The following is a 21,152-nucleotide window of genomic DNA, read 5'->3' on the forward strand; positions in this document are numbered from 1 at the left end:
TTGAGATTATTGCATTACTCCATTTTTGGTGGTAGGTATTTCAAAAAGTAAACATTTCAGAAATATTCAGAGCTGAACTACATACATGGATTTCTTATTTGATGCCTTGTTACAGAGGGGAAGCACAAAGTGAAGAGAAAGTAGAGAAAGACCAGATAAGATGCTCATAATGCAACCGGGGGGCACGAAGTAAACCCATAATGTACCTTCTTGAGGACCTTCCCATTTGCTTTCCTGGATACTTTTTTTGTTGCCTGCTTCTGTCGCCATTTCATTTGTGTCTGTAAATACTTCTTCACGGAAGGCATCCCTCCTGCCTTGCAAGACGCATAGTCAGGGACAAAGAATGCCATAAACAGAAGCGGCATTCTTATTCCTCAGTTGTTCACATTCCAGCCAGTGAAACCTCCTTCCAGAATCAAGAATCTCAAAAACAAAATCATTTCTCATTTTAATGAAGTCATCCAGAGTTCCCAGTGACTCTCCTTGTGAGTTCTCTGCCCCTGGGGCTTCTTCTCCACGCATTCCTTCCTACCCCGTACTTGGCCAGGAGCTTCAGCTACACTGCCTGCTCTCCCGGTAAAATGTTAGGCCCAAAGGCGCAGGAGGGTCCCAGGAGAGCCAGAGACAGCAGTACAGTAGGGAGCAAGAAGTCAGATAAGTCCAGGTTGTTGGCATCCAAGGCCTCAGCTCTTGAGATAATGGACGTAATCCATTTTTGGTAGTAGGTCACGTTGGTGTAGACCCCAGGAAAAGAAAGACCACATCCTGTTCCCCAGCTTGACGATCCTATCTGGATCCATATACCATCAATATGACATGACAGAGGCCCTCCAGAATCACCCTAAGGAAGAGGTAAAGGTCATGAGCCTCGTGAAGAAGGACCATGAAGAGGAGCATGGTCACAGGGGTGGAGGTTCCTTCGAATGGGGCAGTGGAGCCCATGGAGCTGTAAAAATCTGGAGGGAGCTGGACTTCCCACTGACATGGAAATTTAGAATCATAGAATCTGAAATTGGCTAAATATAGCTAAATATATCAGTAGTTTCAAACTACTCATCTCTGATTGAAAAGAAATAAATAGGATGAGTTTTTCACTAAATTCATTCAGTTGAATGAACTGTCCTTATTTTTCTATTTTTAGGTCCTTTTTCAGTGTTAAGATAATGCTCTCTTATATAAAATGGTGGTGACAGTAGTTGATGATGTATCTCTCAGTCTTGCTATTATTTTGGTAACAGCTTTATTGAGATATAATTCACATACTGTACAATTCACCCATTTAAAGTTCAGTTTTAGTATATTCACAGTGTTGCTCAACCATTACCACAACCCATTTTTGTCACCTCCCAAAAAAACCTCCATACCCTTTAGCAGTCACCCTCATTTCCTCCCATTCCTTCCAGCCCTAGGCCAACCAGTTACCTACTTTCTGCCTCTGTGAATTTGCATATTATGGATATTTTGTATAAATGAAACTATATATAACCTTTTACGTCTGGCCTCTTCCACTTAGCGTACTGTTTTCAAGGTTCATCCATGTTATGTCAGTAGCATGTGTAAGTACTCCATTCCTTTTTATGGCTAAATAATATTCCATTTTATTGACATACCACATTTTGTCATCTAGTCATCGGTTGATGGTCAGTTGGGTTGTTTTCACTTTTTGGCTATTATAAATAATGCTGCAATGAATATTCATGTACAAATTTTTATATGGATGTATTTTCCATTTCTCTTGGGTGTGTACTTAGGACTGGAATTCCTGGATCATATGGTAAGTCCATACTTAACCTTTTGAGGTTTTCCAGAGTGGCTGCACCATTTTACATTCTCACTAGGTATGTGAATGTTCCCATTTCTCCACATTCCTTGCCAACTCTTGTTATTATCTGTCTTGCTTATAGCCATCCTCCTGGGTGTGAAGTTGTGTCTCGTTGTTTGATTTGTAAATAATGAATATACAGACAGGAAATTTTTGCAGAGATATAGAAAAATGCGTGTGAGTGAGGCGGGAGGGAGGGAAGGAGGAAGTAAAACCCAAATGGTCATTCTAGAACTAAAAAATAAAATATCTGAAATAAAAATTTCACTAGATGAACTTAACAGTAAAATGTAGTTGGCAGGAGAAAGAAGCAATGATTCTGAATATAGATTAAACTATCCAATTTGAAAACAGAAAAAAGTAAAAATAAAATATCAGGGACTTATGTGAAAATATCAAAAGTTGTAACTTACAAATTTTCAGTTTCACCAAGAAGGGGAAAAGAGAGAAATAAGGCAGAATAATAGTTGAAGAAATTATGAATGAAAATTTCCCAAGTTTTGATGAAAGGTAAAAGAGTAGATTAAAAAAACAAGTCAGTGAATCTCAAATAGGATAAAGACAAAGACAATCACACCTAGGACATGACATTCACACTTCTAACAATCACATATGAAGGAAAGTGTATTGAAAGCCACCAGAACAAAACACATCCCACCCAGTGGAGGAAGACACAAATGATTGCTGAATTTTCATCAGACACTTATGATCAGGAGAAAATGGAATGACATCTTTTAAGTGTACAATGAAATGTTTCTTACTTCAAAAAATTAAAAAATTGGCATTCTATGTCAACCTCTTAATATATTTATAAAAACATATGAGACTGTGAAAATCCAAGCACCAGTGGTTAGCATTGCTCTAGATCAGTAGTTGAAGAGATTAAATTAATAGATAAAGGTTAAGTGACTTATCCAGGTTAACACAGAATTATCGTCGGAACATTTGTCTCCTGATTCCCAATTCACTGTTGTTTACAGATGGGCAAACCTGGATCCAAATTAAGATCTCATGTTAAAATAAAATAATTTCAAGAGCAAACCCTGACCTGGCAAGTATCCTTTCTTTTCTCAAGATCACCAGCACAAAGCGTGCTTTCCTGGATGACAGGCTCTGTTTGTGGTAGGAGGTAACCCACCGGGTTGTAGATTATTTCTCAATGCTGGTGTTCAGTGATGGGTATTTCTGCTTCTTGGAGGATGGTAGGGTAGTCAGAATATGTAGAGATAAACAGGAGTGAAAGGAAAAGCAGCCTGGAAAGGTGCAGGGACAACATTCAGTCATGATATGCAGACATCTCTGAATGGGAATCCAAAAGCAGAACACAGTCACTTTCCAATCATGTTGGCTAATGGAAGAGGTTTTTTTTGGTACAGTTAATCTAAAACAATGGATAATTCAAAATTCTATTTGTTTGGGGCTTTTCTAATGTGCCATGTGGGGCATTCCTAATGTTCTAAATAAAGAGAAGTGCTGATACATTTTGATTAAGTAAAGACGTGAGTATTCTACAGTATTCTATAACTTTTTCCTTTCTCATTTTTCTGCTCCCAGATCATTTCCTGTCTTTACTTTATCCTGGGAAAGAGTGACACAACACAACACTTTAAAAACAGATTTAAAGTACTAGACTCTTTCCAACCTTACATCAGGCTTGTTAACCTCTGTTTCAGAGGGGTAATTGTGTGTTCAGATTGTTAGTATTAAAAAATAAATTAAATAAATAAATTGTTAGTATCTTTTCTTGCTGCTATAGCTAGACTCTAGGCAGGATATAAGAGTAAATAAACATATAAATAAGCAAACATTTTATTTGAAGACGTTTAGATAGTGTCTGGTTTTGTTGAAAATATTTGCCGTAGTAATGAAATGCCTAGAATACGAATATTCTAGAATGGGTACAAGAAGGTGATGTATAAAACAACCCCTTTCTCTTCCTATTCTCTTCCTATTCTCACCTTCGTCTTCTGCTTTTCCCCATCCAGTCACCCAGCAAGAGTCTGGAATTGTCCACTGCTTTTTGACACTGGACAAGCAAATAGGCAGGATGGAAGAACTGTAGGTGACTCTAGAGAACAGCCTCAACAAGGCAGTGTCTGCCGTGGTACCGTGGTATTTGGGATGGATGACAATTCGGAACACATGATACTTAACGCCTGTATTTGAATGGCCTATGTCAGTTGATCCCAGCCACACAGTATATAAGAAAGGAATCCAGCGCCTAAGGGGAAGAGAAAGAGGAGAATAAAAGTGGAGCATGCTTTTGTGTTACAGCTGGGTCAGAACAAGCTGCCTGTGTGTAGCACTAAGTCTTTAGGTAAGAAAGGAGGGTAACAGACTTGGAATTAACCAGGCTGCTTCCAACTTGGCATAGGGTTGGTTTGTCTTCTTTTCTCCGTCCCTCACTCCCTGATCACTCTTTCTTTTGTTGTCTGCTGTTTCTGTGGTCTCCTTTTATATGATTATGGCCAGAGTTTTGTCCTGTATGTTTTCCCTGGTTCTCTTATTCACCTCTGCTGTTCTCCGTGGTTTAAGCCATAGCCTATATGCTTAACAGTCATTGTTTTATTTTCACTTTTGAGTTGTGAGCACTAGACCTTTATTTCTAAATTTAAAAATTAAAGCAAAATATAACCACCAAAGTTCATATATATGTAATTTAAATGTTCAGTAGTTTGATCAGATTTACAAAATAAATAAATAACAGAAGTTCTCTGCCCTACTGGCCTCAATTCATGCTATCCAAAGGCAATCACTTTCAACTCTTAGCTCTTTCTTTTAGCATTTTCCCTAGTGTTTTCAAGAAACCCTATATATTGCCATTAATATTTTTCTTTCAGTTTTAGAATATTGTATTCCTCCTGTAGAAGGTGAGGATTGACCCAACAATTACTGCCAACTATGCACTTCCTTTTCACCATCCTCCTCATCTAATATAACTTTCTGTTAGATGAGTATTTAGTATATATGTTCTTGTGACTGTGAAAACATTATTCACTATGAGGCCATATTGAGTACCATAATGCGATTTCTTGTAAAACTTTTTGCTTCTCCTGGAATTAATAATGTGGTCTCACTTGTTTGTTTTTTTTAGTTTTCTGTGTACCTATCACTGACTCATTATTTGTTCCCCAAACTGTCTGCCAGAAGTGTAAATCTCTCAGTATGTTGACACCTGTTAGGCTTTTTATCAATACTATCCTTTTTTTAAAATTAATTAATTTTTTTGGCTGCATTGGGTCTTCGTTGCTGCGCACGGGCTTTCTCTAGTTGCAGTGACCGGGGTCTACTCTTTGTTGCGGTGCGCAGGCTTCTTATTGCAGTGGCTTCTCTTGTTGCAGAGCTCGGGCTCTAGGTGTGTAGGCTTCAGTAGTTGTGGCACACGGGTTCAGTAGTTGTGGCGCATGGGCTTAGTTGCTCTGCGGCATGTGGGATCTTCTTGGACCAGGGCTCGAACCCGTGTGCCCTGCATTGGCAGGCGGATTCTTAACCACTGCGCCACCAGGGAAGTCTTTTTTTTTTCTTTTTTAAGACCTCCGCCCTCTAACTCCAACCTCGGTATTTTACGATTTTCTTGAGGGTTTTCTTCTGTGTTGTATTCTGTTTTTTCTGGATCCCATGTTTTCCTGTCCCCACCCCACCCTTTATTTTGGTGAAGCACATTCTCCTATGGCTTCCTGAGAAAATGTGCATGAGGGTTAATATTTTTTCTGCTTTGTATATTTGAAAATGTCTTATTTCTATCCCACACTTGATCGATCATTTGTAAATATGAACAGAATTCTAAGTTGGAATTCTCTCAGCATTTTGAAGTTATTACTCTCTTTTCTTTGAGCTTTCAGTTTGTTATTGAAAAGTCCTGTCATTTTGATTTCTGTATATATGTCATCTCCTGTGGCATAACAAGTTACCACAAAGCTTAGAGGCTTAGAACAGCAAACATTTCACAGTTTCTGTGGATCAGGATCTGGGTGCCTCTGACCAGGCAGCACTCAGGGTGGACTGCAGTGTCATCTCAAGGCCCGACTCAGGAGGGTCTGTCACGTCTTCATTAGCTGTTGGCTGGAGACATCAGTTTTACATGTGCCTCTCTCTACAGCTTACTCACCACATGGTACCTTACTTCTCTCAGAGATTGTGTTTGTGACCCAAAGCAGCTGAAGACAGAATTCCCTGACTGGTGTTTAGGAAGTGATGTGGTGAAAAGTAAGCAAAGTTTCTAATATAGTCACTATTTTCATCATTTTTTTTTCTACCTGTATGCCCCGTCCCTAGTCCAAGATGACCTAGGTTTCCTTCTGCCTGTTCATCTTGGCACTTTCCTTAGTCTGTTGGTTCATTCATGGGTTCATTCAGATATTTATCAAGAACCTCTCTGTGTGCTAGGCGCCAGCTAGGACTCACCTGTGTAGGCGGTGTGCTGCTGTCAGTATCCACCTGTCACCGATGAGGGAACCTCTACAGACGTGGGACTCGCCCAAGTGCAGGCCGACCTGCCAAGGCCAGTGCTCACCACGCACAATACGGCTTGAGCGTACAGGTCGTCCACACACTAGAAAAGAGGAAAGAGAGAAACATGGGAATCTGGTTGTGCTGTTCTTCTGATCCCCATCTCATCATCTCCAGACTCCCATCCATTCCTGGGACCTGAGTCCTCCCGAGCCTCCATACTCCATCCTCTTCCAGTTCCAAACCCAGCAGTCTTGGACCCAAGGGGAGACCACTCACCTGACTGCAGAGATTTCCTTTGGAAAGAAAAGGATAGGCAAGACCTTAAAACAAATACAGCCTATCATTAATATATAACAACACCTCTTATATCCAGATTCACTGAATAGAGAGGCTTTCTACCTACTTAAATTTCTCAGATTGGTGTTAAAGGCCAAATTTTTTTTTTTTTTTTGCGGTACGCGGGCCTCTCACTGTTGTGGCCTCTCCCATCGCGGAGCACAGGCTCCGGACGCGCAGGCCCAGCGGCCATGGCTCACGGGCCCAGCCGCTCCGCGGCATGTGGGATCCTCCCGGACCGGGGCACGAACCCGCGTCCCCTGCATCGGCAGGCGGACCCTCAACCTCTGCGCCACCAGGGAAGCCCTAAAGGCCAAATTTTTATAAATATCTACACAGTAGTGGTAATCTTGATAATTACATACTTACCTAACTTTTTTAGCAGCATACGTGGAACATGGTTTAACTTCTACTTGATGATTCACGGCTGCCATCAGGAGTATCAAGCATGTGAGGTTGTAAATACATTACTGCCTTCAGATGATTTTGAGATTTATAAGCTATTTACTTTTGTCATGTTTTCTTGAACTGAAGTAGCATTTTGCAGTATTTGTATATCTTTCTTTTTTGCTACCTGTTATCTTTTTGCTGCTCTCAGCCTACCCGGCTTTTAAATCACTGTGGGCCAGAAAAATAAATGAACAAGCTTATTCCTGAAATCATTGACTGGCGTTTGTACTTCCATTTCCCTCTGCCTGAAATGCTCTTTCCCTCAATCCTCTTAGCTAAATCACTCATCTCCTTCAAGTCTTTGCTCAAATAGCTTCTTCTTAGTGAAACCTTCCTTGACCACCCTATTTAAAATGACAGTGTCCCTGTACCTTAGACGCCCCTCTCCGGTCACAGTATTTATTGCTTTCTGACCTGCCTTATAATTTACATGTTTGATATGTGCATTGACTATAAGCCCCCCAAGGGTGGGGATCTTTGTGTTTACTTCTATATCCATGAGCCCGGGACTGCTTGGGGCCTGGCACGGAGGGTCCCCTCAGGACTTTCGCAGGCCACACCATTCAGAAGTCACATCCCGTGGGTGAAGTGTCCTGTTACTCTATATGGTAACTTCTTGAGCCCAAAACCTCTGCCTCCTCGTCTCCACTCCACCCCCAGCCTCAGGGGCTCACCCAGCAGAAGGGGCAGCAGGAAGACACAGCCCGCAGGGCCCATGTTTCTGTCCTCAGAGTCAGCACCTCCTGCTTTCTGGACTCAGGCTCCCAGGGCCAGGCCAGCTGGGGAGCAGCCGGAGGCGAGGGGCAGGACCAGCTTTTCCTCCTAGCTGGATCCTCGGCTTCGCCCCCTCCTCTCCTTTGGCCCTCACCCTGGCCAGGTGCTGAAGGGACCAGACTTGAGAAATGCAGCTACAGGACCCAGGGGGAGGAGCTGGGGCTCGAGGTGCCCCCTGCTGTCCAGGGAGAACAGGGTGTCTAAGGCTTCTGCCTCCAGGGCAGGTTGGAGGCTACAGAAAGGAATGGAACCCTGTCTCTAGCAAGGAAATGGAAGATGGGCAGGATTCTTCAGAAGCTAGAAATGAAAAAGAGGAGATTAACCTAGTACCTGGTTAATTTTTTCTAAATTTTTTTGTCTTCATCTTCATTTACAGTGTTGGCCATAGACTGTACTGCAAGTCAGTTTTTCTGGGAAACAGACTCTAAGACAGAGATTTGTGTGCAAGAAGTTTGTTGGGGAGTGGTCTTAGGATCAACACCTCGAGGGGGGATGGAAGCAGGATTGGGCAGAGGGAGAACTGATGTAATGCATCTGCAGCAGGGGCCTCAGCCATTCCCAAAGGTTGCTCTGGAGCTGGGGTGGCCCTTCAAAGATGCCCTGAACTGAGACTGGAAGGCTGAGCCCTTGGACTTCTGAATGACTGGGTGCAGGTTACCTGCAGGGGAGGGGGCATTACCTTGGGTGAGGTGGCTCTGGCAGCAGTTCTTGGAATTGGACTTGGCTTCGAACTGTCTGCAGCCGACACTCCTGGTTGCTAGGAAAGTGAAAGCTTCAGTCCTGAAGGGGGGTCTGGGCCGCGGAGCACAGCATCTGCTACAGAATTCTTTTCTGCGCCTTTTTTGTTTTCTGTGCCCGTAGTCTGTAGGGTAGTAGGTCTGTGGAGGCAGAATTCAGGGAAGTGTTAAAGCATGTTATTGCTCTCTTGCAGCTTAAAATTTGGGCAAGTTTGACAGAAACACATGAATAATTTAAAAAAATAAGACCAGAAAATATAGCTGTTTTGGTAAGTGTTATTCAGTTACAAGCAACAGAGACTCAATGAAACTAGCTTAAACAGAGAGAGATTATTTTAAAGATATTGTCATGGGCTGCAACGTGTCTCCCCCCGCCCCAAATTTATGTGTTGCGGTTCTAACCCCCAGTACCTTAGAATGTGATCGTACTTAGAGATAGTGTCTCTAAAGAGGTAATTAAGGTAAAATGAGGTCATTAGGGTAGGCCTTAATCCAATATGACTGATGTCCTTACAAGAAGAGGAAGTTTGGACACATACAGAGGGAGAAGACGGCCATTTACAAGCCAAGAAAGCCTAGAACAGATCTTTACCTCCCGTCCCTCTGGAGGAACCAACCGTGCTGACACCTTGATCTCAGACTTCTCACCTCTGGAACTGTGAGAAAACACATTTCTGTTGTTTAAGCACCGCCCTCCCCCGCCAGTCTGTGCTACTGTGTTATGGCAGCTGTAACAAACCAATACAGATTTCTGAGGAACAGTAAGGAGAACAGAGTAGCAAGGACATCTGGAGCTATCCTAGGACAGACTGGAGACCAGGGTGGGAGACTGGAGCTGGCAGGGGGCTCTGGATCCATGATGGCTCGAGAGCTCAGAGCAGCAGTTCGGCATCCTCACTCTGGTCCTCTGCCGTCAGGATGGCCCAGCACTTTCCATGTCTTTTCATTCTATCCCACTGTAAACTACCCAAGTTTTTCCTTACTTTCAGTTCAAATTCCGCAGAATTTGAACAGGTGATCTTTTCTTACCAGCCCTTAGGTACCTGGCTGTGGACTAAGCGTCTTTGCAGTAAGTGCCCTTGTGCATGATGAGGATGAAGGAATATGGCCAGCTAAGCTGCAGGGACTGTTGTGGTGGAGCAGATGCCACATTTGCTGTATCTCAGTACAGTAAGGTGTTTACCTCTTTCAATACATTTTTTCAGACTTTAGAAGTGAACACTTCAAAAAAAATTAATTTTCCATCTCTGTTTACTGACTGCCACAACTGTCTTTTTCAGATTTAGTTGTCTTCATTTGTGACTGCTTGGTGGAGGTGAAAATCTACTACTATTATATTTATGTTATCTCCTCCATACTTTTTTTCTTTTTTTTTTTTTGCGGTACGCGGGCCTCTCACTGTTGTGGCCTCTCCCGTTGCAGAGCACAGGCTCCAGACGCGCAGGCCCAGCGGCCATGGCTCACGGGCCCAGCCGCTCCGCGGCATGTGGGATCTTCCCGGACCGGGGCTTGAACCTGTGTCCCCTGCATCGGCAGGCGGGCTCTCAACCACTGCGCCACCAGGGAAGCCCTCCTCCATACATTTTTAATGGTTTTTGTTTTATGCATCCTATGTTTTTTGTGTGTGTGGTTTATCCGTTCATTCTGGTTATGTGTCCACCACTCACTGTGCTTTTTATCATTATATGATGACCCTCTAGGTACTTTTCACCTTAATTTTTTCCTGAAATTAATATTGCAACCTGCAATTTTGTCCTGTTCATTTAATCAGAGAAAAGATTCCTTATTCATATCACAATTGGTATTCCAATTAATTTATTGTATTCACAGGCAATTTTAACTATTTAGTCAACTCACTTAAGTATAGCTTTTAAGAGTCAGACCTCAATTTGAGATTTGCCTTCAAGTCATGTTTGGAGTAAAGATCATCTTTTTGCAAAGTTACTAAAGGTCTGAACAGGTCTTTCTGTTGATTTACCAAACGAACAAAATTTGACCAGACACTCCTTTCCCTCTGAGGGTCCTGTGGTTGTCCTAGACCTTTGGACGTTTTTAATATCCCTGGACAAATCTGCGGTCGCTGAGAACTCTTTACATATTAACTGGGTCATTCTCACGATCTTTTTTCCCTTTTGCTTAAATGTTTTGTGAAAATATATTTTTGGTTCTAATTTAGCTGGAAATAAACTTTATTGTAACTAAGACATGAGCTCCTTACTATTAAAATTGGAAGTAAAAGGAAAGAATTAAATAGCTATCTTGCTTTTCCTGTCCAAACTGTAGTTCGGGGTAACAAAACGGGCTTAGTTGATGAGGGAAGAATTTCAGCTAATAAATTCTTACTGGTTGGAAAGTGATAGAATTTGAAAGCAATACTTACAGCTCTTTATGAGATAATTGATTCAGGGGATGATTATCAGTAGTTGAAAGTTTTAGATGAAACAACTCAGGCTGTTACTATTTGAATGATCTGTTCAATCTTAACATCATGAAAAGTGGGATAAGGCAGACACGAGCCTCCCGATGCGACGTAACGTGAAGGAATATCCAATGAAGTTTTCTTGTCAAAAAAGCGAAACCTGAATCTCTAAAGCTACTTCCACTTATAGCAAATACAAGGGATGAAGGAGTAAGTTAAATGACAAGGCCAAGGAAGTTAACAGTCACATCCAGAATGTGGGACATTTTATAAAGCAACTAACACTGGTTTCTATAACAAGTCAGTGGTATGAGGGTACAAAGGGAGGGAAACTCCTCTAGGTGAAAAGAAACATAAGAGTCATAAGTGTGTGTGGCCCCTGTTTGGATCCTGATTTAGCAAATCAACCCTAAGAGACATTTTGATACAAGCAAGGCAATTTGACAATTAACTGGGTCTTAGAAGGAAGTATTGTTAATCTTGATGGGTGTAATAGTGATACCGAGTTATGTAAGAAAATGTCAATTTTTAAAGAGACAGTTGGAGCCTGAGTCCTTTCTAAATCTAAGCTAAACTCTTCTATCATATTGGAGAAATCGTCTTTGGTTTTCAGCCCACAGAGCTATGCTGTCATTTTTATGGGGAAGACTGCATGACCTTAGGCAAGTCACCTTTCCACTAAGGCCTGTGTTTTCCCGTTGTACCATGAAGGCACTGGAATCAGCTGATGATCTCCAAAGTGTCTTTGCAGATGTAACATTGAATTTTGACTTCCTTATCTATTTACCTGTATTTACTTATCTTTATCTATTACCTCCACTACTCCTCTGCAAATATTTCATTATTGTTGGTTTAGCAATCAAGAAATGTGTCGGGTCTTCCTAATGCTCCCTTGCTTCTTCTAAGGTAAGGAAGTACCAAGGAGTTGGAAGTGAGAGAGCAGGTGCTTGATATCCACTCTAGAGATTTTCCTGAAGACAGCCCTTGTCGCTTTCTGCCTTCTCTTCATGCCCTGTCTTGAGGTCCTCGAGTCTCTGTTCCCATATCATTACCCTGTTATCATTAACGTTATCTTTAAATACCTCTACCGTACACAGTAACTGTTGGTTTGGGAAGTGGCCATGTGGTGGTGTTGGTAAGAGCTTTATTGCTTGCCATGTGGCTGTTGCCTAGTTACAACCTTTTCACCTCAGCAAAATGGGAATAATAATACCTCACAAGATTTTGGTAGGAATTAAATGAGATAGAGGGCAAGTACTTAGCTTGCGTTTAGGCTATTTAAGCACAAACTAATAGTAGCCGCTGTTTTTATTATTGTTTTTGTTGAACTAATATCCTAGTTTTAAGTACTAACTTAATTCTGGGCAAACAGGTCATCTTGGTGATGGCTTAGATTGATGTGAATGGTGCCTGTAGACCAGGATTTCTCAGCCTTGGCACTGTTGACGTTTGGGGCCAGATGATTCTTTCTTGTGGGGGGCTGTCCTGTGCATTGGGGGATGTTAAGTACATCTCTGGCCTTAACCTGCTGGATGCCAGGAGTACCACCCATCCCTAGCGGTGACAACCAAAAATGTCTTCAGACACTGTCAAGTGTCCCCTGGGGTTGGGGTGGGGAGCAGAATCACCCTTGGTTGAGAACCACTGCTGTAGAGTAAGGATGCCACTTCAGGGTGCAGTCTTCTCTTGAGCACCCTGAAAATAAAACAGAGACGACAGTAGAATTGCAAGTCTTGTAGATTTTTTTTTGTTTTTTTGTTTGTTTGTTTTTTTGACCACAGCTTGCGACCTGCAGGATCTTAGTTCCTGCATGCCAGGGATCAAACCTGCGCCCCCTGCTGTGGCATCTTAACCACTGGACCACCAGGGAAGTCCCCCAAGTTTGTAGCTTTTTATCTGTAGTTCTAAGAAGGGCAAATGGATTCCATCGTCTCTTTTCTAATTCAATCCATCAGATCAATCTATTATATTGATCTGAAAATGAATAATTGAAAATGAATAAATCTCTTTATAAAATGAGTAAATCTCTTTATAAAATTCTCCTAAAGAATAACTAATTTCTCACTGTTTGATTCCACTTACACGAGGTACCTAGAATAGTCTAGTCAAATTCATGGAGTCAGAAAGTACACTGGTAGGGCTTCCCTGGTGGCGCAGTGGTTGAGAGTCTGCCTGCTGATGCAGGGGACACGGGTTCGTGCCCCGGTCCGGGAAGATCCCACATGCCACGGAGCGGCTGGGCCCGTGAGCCATGGCCACTGAGCCTGCATGTCCGGAGCCTGTGCTCCGGGAGAGGCCACAACAGTGAGAGGCCCGTGTACCGCAAAAAAGAACAAAAGAAAAAACGCTGGTAGATGCCAGGGGTGCGGAGGGGGAATGGGGAGTTAGTGTTTAACGGGGACAGAGTTTCAGTTGAGGAAGGTGAAAAATTCGGGAGATGGATGATGGAGAGAGTTGCACAACAATGTGATTGTACTTAGTGCCACTGAACTCTACAGTTAAATATGGTTAAAATAGTATATTTTCTATTATGTGACTTTTACCACAATAAAAAAACATTAAAAAAAAAGCATAATTGATTTCTGTAGCACATGTGTAGCAGCAACAGACACCTATGCCCTCTATTAAAAGATCCAGTTTGGTCTTTGTTCTTGAACTTGGACAGGAAACTTTTAGTCCAGCTGTAGTTCCACTAACCAGTATGTCCTAGAACTAGTCCATATACCTGGCCTCCGTTATGTCAGGGCCAAGGCCTGGACAGCCTTTGAGAGACAGCCTTCTTCCTCTGTCGCTCTCCACCTCGTCGTCCAGTCTACGGTTTCCCTCCCCTGCACTCCCCTTCTCCACAGGGACTCATCCTGCTCGGAACTCCATCCTGCTTGCCTTGGGCCCTACTGCCCTTTAACTAGTTCCCCTTGGCAAGAGTTGGTCCTGTTCTTTTGATCACTAAAATAAAATGTTTGTATGTTTATTCACTTATACTAAATGAATTCTTCCTTTCCGTTTTGACAGCTAGCCTTCTACAGTCTATTGCTCTCATTTTGTTATTTAGAAAATAAGATTTGATACTTTGTTTGCGACACTCTAATAGATGCTGTTAAAAAAGCAAGAAGATGACTAGGACAGCAGTTTCTCTTCTCAAGGTTGTTCTTATCTATTCAGAAGAAGTAAAGCTGTGTGCACTCAAATAATTACAGATGGAGACTGGAGTATAATAAGAGGTACAAATAACTAGAACCAAAGGGCAGATGTTATTTTGGCATTGTATAAGGAAGATCTTTTATTAGAGCTTTCTAACAGTAAATGGAGGTAATTTGGTATAGTGGAAAGAGCCAAATCTTTTGAGTCAGACAGTCCAGGGTAAATCTGTTTAATCAAATATTAGCTGTGTGATCTTAGGCAAGTCACTTAACCTCTCTGATCCTCAGTTGTTTTTTTTTGTGTGTGTGTTTTCATTTGTAAAAGTGGAATAAATAATACCTTCTTGAGTTGTTAGGACAAAATAAGATGATTTTTAAGTGGCCCGCATAGTAACTGATAGAAGGCATAAGTAAATACAAGTTCCTGCCATAGTTAGAGGTAAGATAAAGATGGCATGACCCTCAGAGAATCCACTTTGGCAGGCAGCATGACTAGGCTGAAGTCATCCCTTAGCTTTTTAGCTTCTGAAGTTCTTGTCAGAGCACCTAGAAGAGATCAAATTCAAGAGACTGACTCACTAAAATTTAAGAGACTTGTATATGAACCAGAATGTTGATTTGCAAAGAGGACTATTCATTTTTATCATTTGGAATTTGCATTTTTCCCAACCAGGGCACACCTTCTCGATACTGAGTAGGGAAACCAAATTAGTAGGTGGGTGGTGGTTTGAAGAGTCTTCGGATCAGAACAAGTGGAAGTGGCAAATCTCCACAAGCATTTCACTCACTAGGAGGAAATATCCCTTCTTCACAAAAACTGGGTGAAACAGTGCTTCTCCCTAACAGAGCATGTTTTTCTAAATAAATACAAAGTTTATATTCATCAGACTCAAGAGTCTCTCTTCCTTTACAGCCCAGGGTCTGATGAACACAGAGCTGTCTGGCTTTTGCTTTCTTAGATTCCATGCTGACCATTCCCTTTCCTAATGACGTTTTTCTTCAGTTTAGTGCCCAATACTGTTGATTACGCTTAAGCATTCTCAGGTATGATCTTGTTCCTGGTGTGCTGCTTTGAGATTATACCCAAATCTCCAAGTTTAGCTTACTCCTAAAACACATAAGACCTGTATTTACTGAAACTTTGGGCATCCTTTCTACAGAAAACGATCTCCTTCCATCTCACCCATTTTGCATATACTTTACTTGTTAAGTTTCAGTTTTAGAGGATTCTGGTGGGCAAGTGGTGGGACAGTGCCATGTAGTGAAAATAGTTCCCTTTCCTCCATTACCAAAAGTTAGTTAGTTAGTTAGTTAGATAGTTAGTTTTCCAGTTCTATGATATTAAGAAGCGTAAGATCATCCATCGTGTCTGTGAAACAAGCAAACATGCCTTGAGCTGAGAGTTATATCAAATAACTTGTAAGGTACCTTCCAACTATTTTATTTTATGATTCTAAAACCTGCTGTTATCTCTTTGTTGGATTTCTTGGCTTTAGTATCTGGATCCATCCTCTTTGCTCACATTCTTTTATCGTTTTTTACTTATTTAGCATCTCACATGTTTAATAGGTTTATCTCTTCTTTTGCCGAAGCATTTGCACAGTGTCAATTATGCCTTGCTTCCAATTCTGTAGTGTTGCCATCTAAAAAAAATTCTGAGTAGATCTTGTTAACATGAACAGTGTTCCTTTGAGAATAAATTGTAATCAATCTTTGAATCCTGCTTATACTTTGTTTAATTTTTACATTTGGAAAATTAATTTTTTTCAAAGTTCTTACTATTTGTATGTGCGGAAAGCTTTTTAATGGCCCAGATTTAATTTCCTTATTTTTATGTAATTATCTTATCTTTGCAGTTATTAATGAAAATTTTCATTCTCAAACAGTGATTTTATTGGTATTTAATGAAATTTGAGCAAGGGATGATCATTTTGCTGCTGTTCATTCCACCATCTTGCCCAAACTCCTTCTAATCATTTTTCACTGTTATTTGTTGAGTAATACAGAGCATCCTGTATTATTTTAATCAGTATCTTATGAAATCCATAAATTAACTCACTGCTGGCCAGCGTCAGATCCCGTGTTCCTAACTACTCTTTGTATACGTATACCACAGGCCCAGGAAAAGGATGGGGATAAAGCAGCCATACGTTTCGTATATGAGACATGTTCTTGGACCCCTCTCTGGTCACAGGATATTGCAAGTTGGATATCTCTCTAATAAACACCTTCCCTAACCCCAGTGCACCTCTGAGCACAACCATGAAGTGCTCTTAGTGGGTGGGGTGAACAGGAGACTCCGAAGGCATTCTCCCTGAAAACCTCAATTTAAACCCACCCCCATGCCTCTCCTTAATATGTGACCACTAAACACAGTCAGTTTTTGCCTCCCAGCTCCTTAATCCAGATCCTTCCCTTATTGCCCTTACAGAATGCAGCCTTTGAGATGTCCTCAGTGATTCTCATCAGCTCACTTCTGAAGAATAGAATACAATAGAAGTAATGAGATGTCCGTTTTGAGTTATAGAGAGACTATAGCTTCCATCTGGGGTATTCTCTCTTGCTTTATCTTGTATCACTCACCCTGAGTGAAGCCAGCTGCCCTGAGGCAGCCCTGCAGAGAGGCCTGTGTGAGTGAGCTTGAAGCAAGTCCTTTCCATTTGAACTTGGAGGTGACTACAGTTTGCAGCAGCAACCTCTTGAAAGACCCTGAGCCAGAACTACCTGGCTAGGCCCTCCCTGATTACTGACCCACAGACACCAAGAGATAGTAAACATTTGCTATCTCCAGCCGTTATGTTTTGGGGTAATTTGTTATACAGCAATAGATAGCCAATACACTGCCCTAGGCTCCTTTTGCCTGGCGTGCTTCAACTGAAACCTTCTAATCTTCTGAGTCCCTGCTTTTTCTTCAGAACCCGGTCTAGTCCCAGACTGGGTGGTTTTCATCTTGACTTCAGCCAAGGGCAAACTAGTTAACCTCTCTGTACCCTAGCTACTTCTTCTTTAGAATGTGAGGCATTGGTTGGGTCAGGTGATTTCCAGATCCCTTTCAGCCCTAAAGTTCTTTGCTTCTGTATTTCCCCAGACCCTGACTCCAGTTTCATAAAAAAAAAAAAAAAGTGAATATGAGAAGTAATAGTTAGAACAACCAAACTTTATTCATGCCGGGGACCTTGCTTCCCAGGTTGACCTACAGGAGACAGGGCAGCAAGCAGACTGGGCTCCTGGGGGCTGCACCCAGAGGTAGCAGAACTGCATCTGTCTTGCTGAAGCTTCGGAACCTCTCCTCAAAATCCTCAACTTCTAGAATTTCCACTTTCTCCGTCATTCTTAATTGCCACTTCACCTTGGCCATACTGACCTCATCCAGTTAGGGTAGCCCTGGGAAAATGAGAGGCAGAAGCACAACAGGGAAGAGCCCGGAGAAGTCCAGCCTGAGGTCAGCGTGCGAGATGGCTGACTTCTCAATCCAAGACTTGCAGAAACTGATGTTTGTAAATACTCCAGGCTCATTGATTCCGATGCAGTTTGATTCCCAGCTCACCACTCCTGCCAGGACCCAGAAATCCTCCACTTTACACATCAGGGGATCTCCTCTACTGCCCTGGGGGAGAGAGGAAAGATGGCTGGGCCATGCACGGGGCAAAGGGAGAGACTGCAGTAATTTAGCCAAGAGCAGTGGAGTTAGGGCCTGTCCAGACACTCCTGGGTTCACGCAAGGACCCCGAAGCTACGAGACATGGAGGAAGCACACTGGGGAATGGAAGGGCTCTGCAAGGTGCCTACAGGATGGATTCTTACTATGCACTGATCTGTCTGCCCCACTGGGAGCCTGGAGCAGATCACGGCTTCACTGATGGGCTCAACTCTGTGCAACAAGCTTTCTTTCTGTAGCGGTTGTTGCATGTCTGGAGATCACTGAGGTGTACTTTTAGCTCCTTCAGTGTATAAGATGGGTTCATAGCTGTAAGGTCAAAAAGAGTCAAAGTTGTCTTAAAAAATGAGGAAGCAACTTTCAGCTATGGAAATAGCTTCCATGCCTTTGATTTTCAGGGATAGCTCTGATTTCAAGTTTCTGCCCCCATAACAGGCAGCACTCTTGATTTCTGGTTTGGCAAATGGTCTAAAGGCTGAGTTCCCTGGGTCTGAACAAGACTGATGGCAGTTGCTCCTGCTGTACCACAAAAAACAGAAGAATCTTCTGATTCAGAAAAACCTAAAATCATGAAAGATGTAGTATTAAGTTGTTTGGCTTTGGAATATATTTTTATATTCCATAGAACATAAGAAGGTGGATCTAATAGATTAAGAAGAATCAAGACTATTGAGGGCTTCCCTGGTGGCACAGTCATGAAGAATCTGCCTGCCAATGCAGGAGACACGGGTTCGAGCCCTGGTCTGGGAAAATTCCACATGCCGCGGAGCAACTAAGCCCATGCGCCACAACTACTGAAGCCCACGCGCCACAACTACTGAAGCCCACGTGGCTAGAGCCCGTGCTCTACAACAAGAGAAGCCACCGCAATGAGAAGCCTGTGCACCACAACCAAGAGTACCCCCCGCTTGCTGCAACTAGAGAAAGCCTGCATGCAGCAATGAAGACCCAAGGCAGCCAAAAATAAAAATAAATAAAATTTTAAAAAAAAGGACTATTGATACATGTAGCCTTACTCTCCTAGTCTGACTTGGGACCTGCTGAGCACTCTTAACTTTCCTGGATCCATCTTTGTGTCTGCTTCCCCCTACCCACCTACCCGCATACACTCTACCCAGGTGCCGCAGGAGAACTAACAACTCTCCTTAAATTCATTGCCCTGTCCTTTTCACTTTTAAGGTCTTAGTAGTATTGTGAAACAAGAGCAGAAGCAGATGTAGATAAGCAAAGCAATTACAGCAGCAGAAGTATGAAGGAGGCAGAGGAAACCTGGGGGTTGAGGAGAACTGAAGTCTGCAGTACCTCGGATTAATTTCCGGAGAGTGAGAGCGCACCACATCTGGTGCCAGGAGTGGGATAGAGAGTAGGGGGAGGGACTGTCAGTGGAGGAAACAGAGCTCAGAAAGTCTACTTATCCTCACATTGGGATATCCCAGAATTGCCCCATCCAGTCACCCAGCAGGAGGTTGAGTTCTTCAGCTGGACTGCCGATGATGGGAGGCAAATGGGCAGGACAGTGGGGCCAAAGGAAAGCAGGTGGGCCAGTTCTGCCACAGCAATGGCGCTGGATGCATTTCTCTGGAAGTTGGGGTAGAGAATAATCCTGGACACGGGGATGATCGTCGTTTTGGAGTCTTGGTGACCAGAGACCTGAAGTGACCCCACCAATACCTTGTATTTTCTGGTGTCCTTAGACCTGAGAAGAAGAGGAGCAGAGCAAGTACCGTGGGTTTCTTGTGACTCTGTCATGGAGTGTCACAGCAGAGCCCAGAGTTCTGGAGGTTGTATTTTTCGTCTAGCTCTTCCTAAGCATATGTTCCTTCAATAAGTGCTGAGCATCTCCTGAAAATATAAATGAAACTTAGACATGATCTGGCCCTCACAGGGCTTTTGGTCTCAAGGATTGTGTGTGTGTGTGTGTGTGTGTGTGTGTGTGTGTGTGAGAGAGAGAGAGAGAGAGAGAGAGAGAGAGAAAGAGAGAGGGTGGAGGAGAGGGAGGGAGGGAGAGAGAGAACACACAAGTAAACAGGTATAGAATTTTAAATTGTGATAAATTTTATGAAGAAAACAGGATTTTGAGGTAGAGAGCAAAAGATGGGGGAAGAGCCTATGAATTGGTGATCAGGGAAGGTCTCGTTGAAGAGGTAACTTTTCAACTGAGTCCCACAAGGTGGGAGTCAGCCATGAGAAGAGCTATAAGGAAGAGCATTCCAGAGGGAATAGCGTGTGCAAAGGCGCTGAGCGTAAGAAAGAGCTTGGAAGTCTCTAGGAATTGAAGTATACCTGGAGTAGAATGGGATGATGTTAGGGAAATGAGCAGGTACCTGGCAATTCATAGCTTAATAGGTTTTATTCTAGGTGCTTGCGCAGCGACTGGAGGATTGGAAGGGGGGAATGACACGATCCTGCCTCTGACTTAAAAAAAAAATCACTTTGTTGTGTGTATGAAGGTAGCAAAACTTATTTTGCTGTTGCAGTGGTCCAGAACATGTGTGCTGGAGTCAAAGAATTCTGTGGAAGTAAAACTGAAGAATTGGTGTGTGCAGTGAATATGAAGGGTGAGGGAAAGTGAGGCTTCATATTTCTGGCTTGAGCAGCTGGCTGTGTTGTTGAATGAGATGGGAAGAAAGGGAGAGAAAAGGTTTGGGGATATTGCTGGTGGTAGAATTGTAGTTCTCTTGATTACATCATCTTTGAGATACGAGTGAGACATCTGAATGGAAATGCATCAGAATTAGAGTTCGGAGCTGGCGATGTTAACAAATCTACGACATTTTAAACCATGGGAATAGATGAGGCCACCTAGGGAGAGTGAAGAGGGCTCAGAACTGTGCATCCAGAGTGGTATGCGGATGTGGGCATGCAGTAGAGGGAGTGGCTCCCCCTGGGGAATGTCTCCTTGGGTAAAGAATTAGATGGGGGGTGGGGTGTGTGTGTGACATTTTCTAGGCACTCATTTCAGTCAAGATGATTGTCAAACGTAAAGATACCCGAAGTCTAAGAGTAGTCGTATTGAACTGAGAGCTAGGGCAGGAAACATTTGGACCCACTTCTTAGGCACAGATACTGTATCGGGCAATGCAAGGTGAACAACTCTCTGTCCCCAGCCCAGGAGCTTCAGTCACCCTCGTCCCTGATGGGTCTGCCCGAAGCAAGGCTCCGCACTCACCGGAAGCAGCTTGCCACCGTCAGTACCCACTGCTTTCAGATGAGGGTGGCCACACAGATGTGAAACAAGCCCTGGCGATTGCTGACCTGCTAGGGCCACTGCCCCACGTTGGCCTCCGTGCCTGAGGCAGTGCCAGATAAGGCCGCGGGCCGCCCACAGACTGCGGACAAAGAGGAGAAAGTCCTGGGAGGC

At 43.0% G+C, this 21,152-nt stretch overlaps 2 protein-coding genes across 6 annotated transcripts in view; one reads left to right on the forward strand and one right to left on the reverse strand.

Moving 5' to 3' along the window:
* SH3D19 (SH3 domain containing 19) overlaps positions 1-21,152 on the forward strand; it is a 180,119-nt gene that overhangs the window by 23,713 nt on the left and 135,254 nt on the right. The gene's annotated exons all lie outside the window — the stretch shown is intronic.
* On the reverse strand, positions 560-7,047 carry PRSS48 (serine protease 48). Its single transcript, XM_030878214.2, is given in 6 exon segments — positions 560-844; positions 2,874-3,039; positions 3,789-4,046; positions 6,230-6,377; positions 6,554-6,570; positions 6,983-7,047. Coding segments are annotated over 6 exon segments (939 nt in total).

The sequence above is a fragment of the Globicephala melas genome, chromosome 5 (genome assembly GCF_963455315.2).
Source record: "Globicephala melas chromosome 5, mGloMel1.2, whole genome shotgun sequence".
Lineage (NCBI taxonomy): Eukaryota > Metazoa > Chordata > Mammalia > Artiodactyla > Delphinidae > Globicephala > Globicephala melas.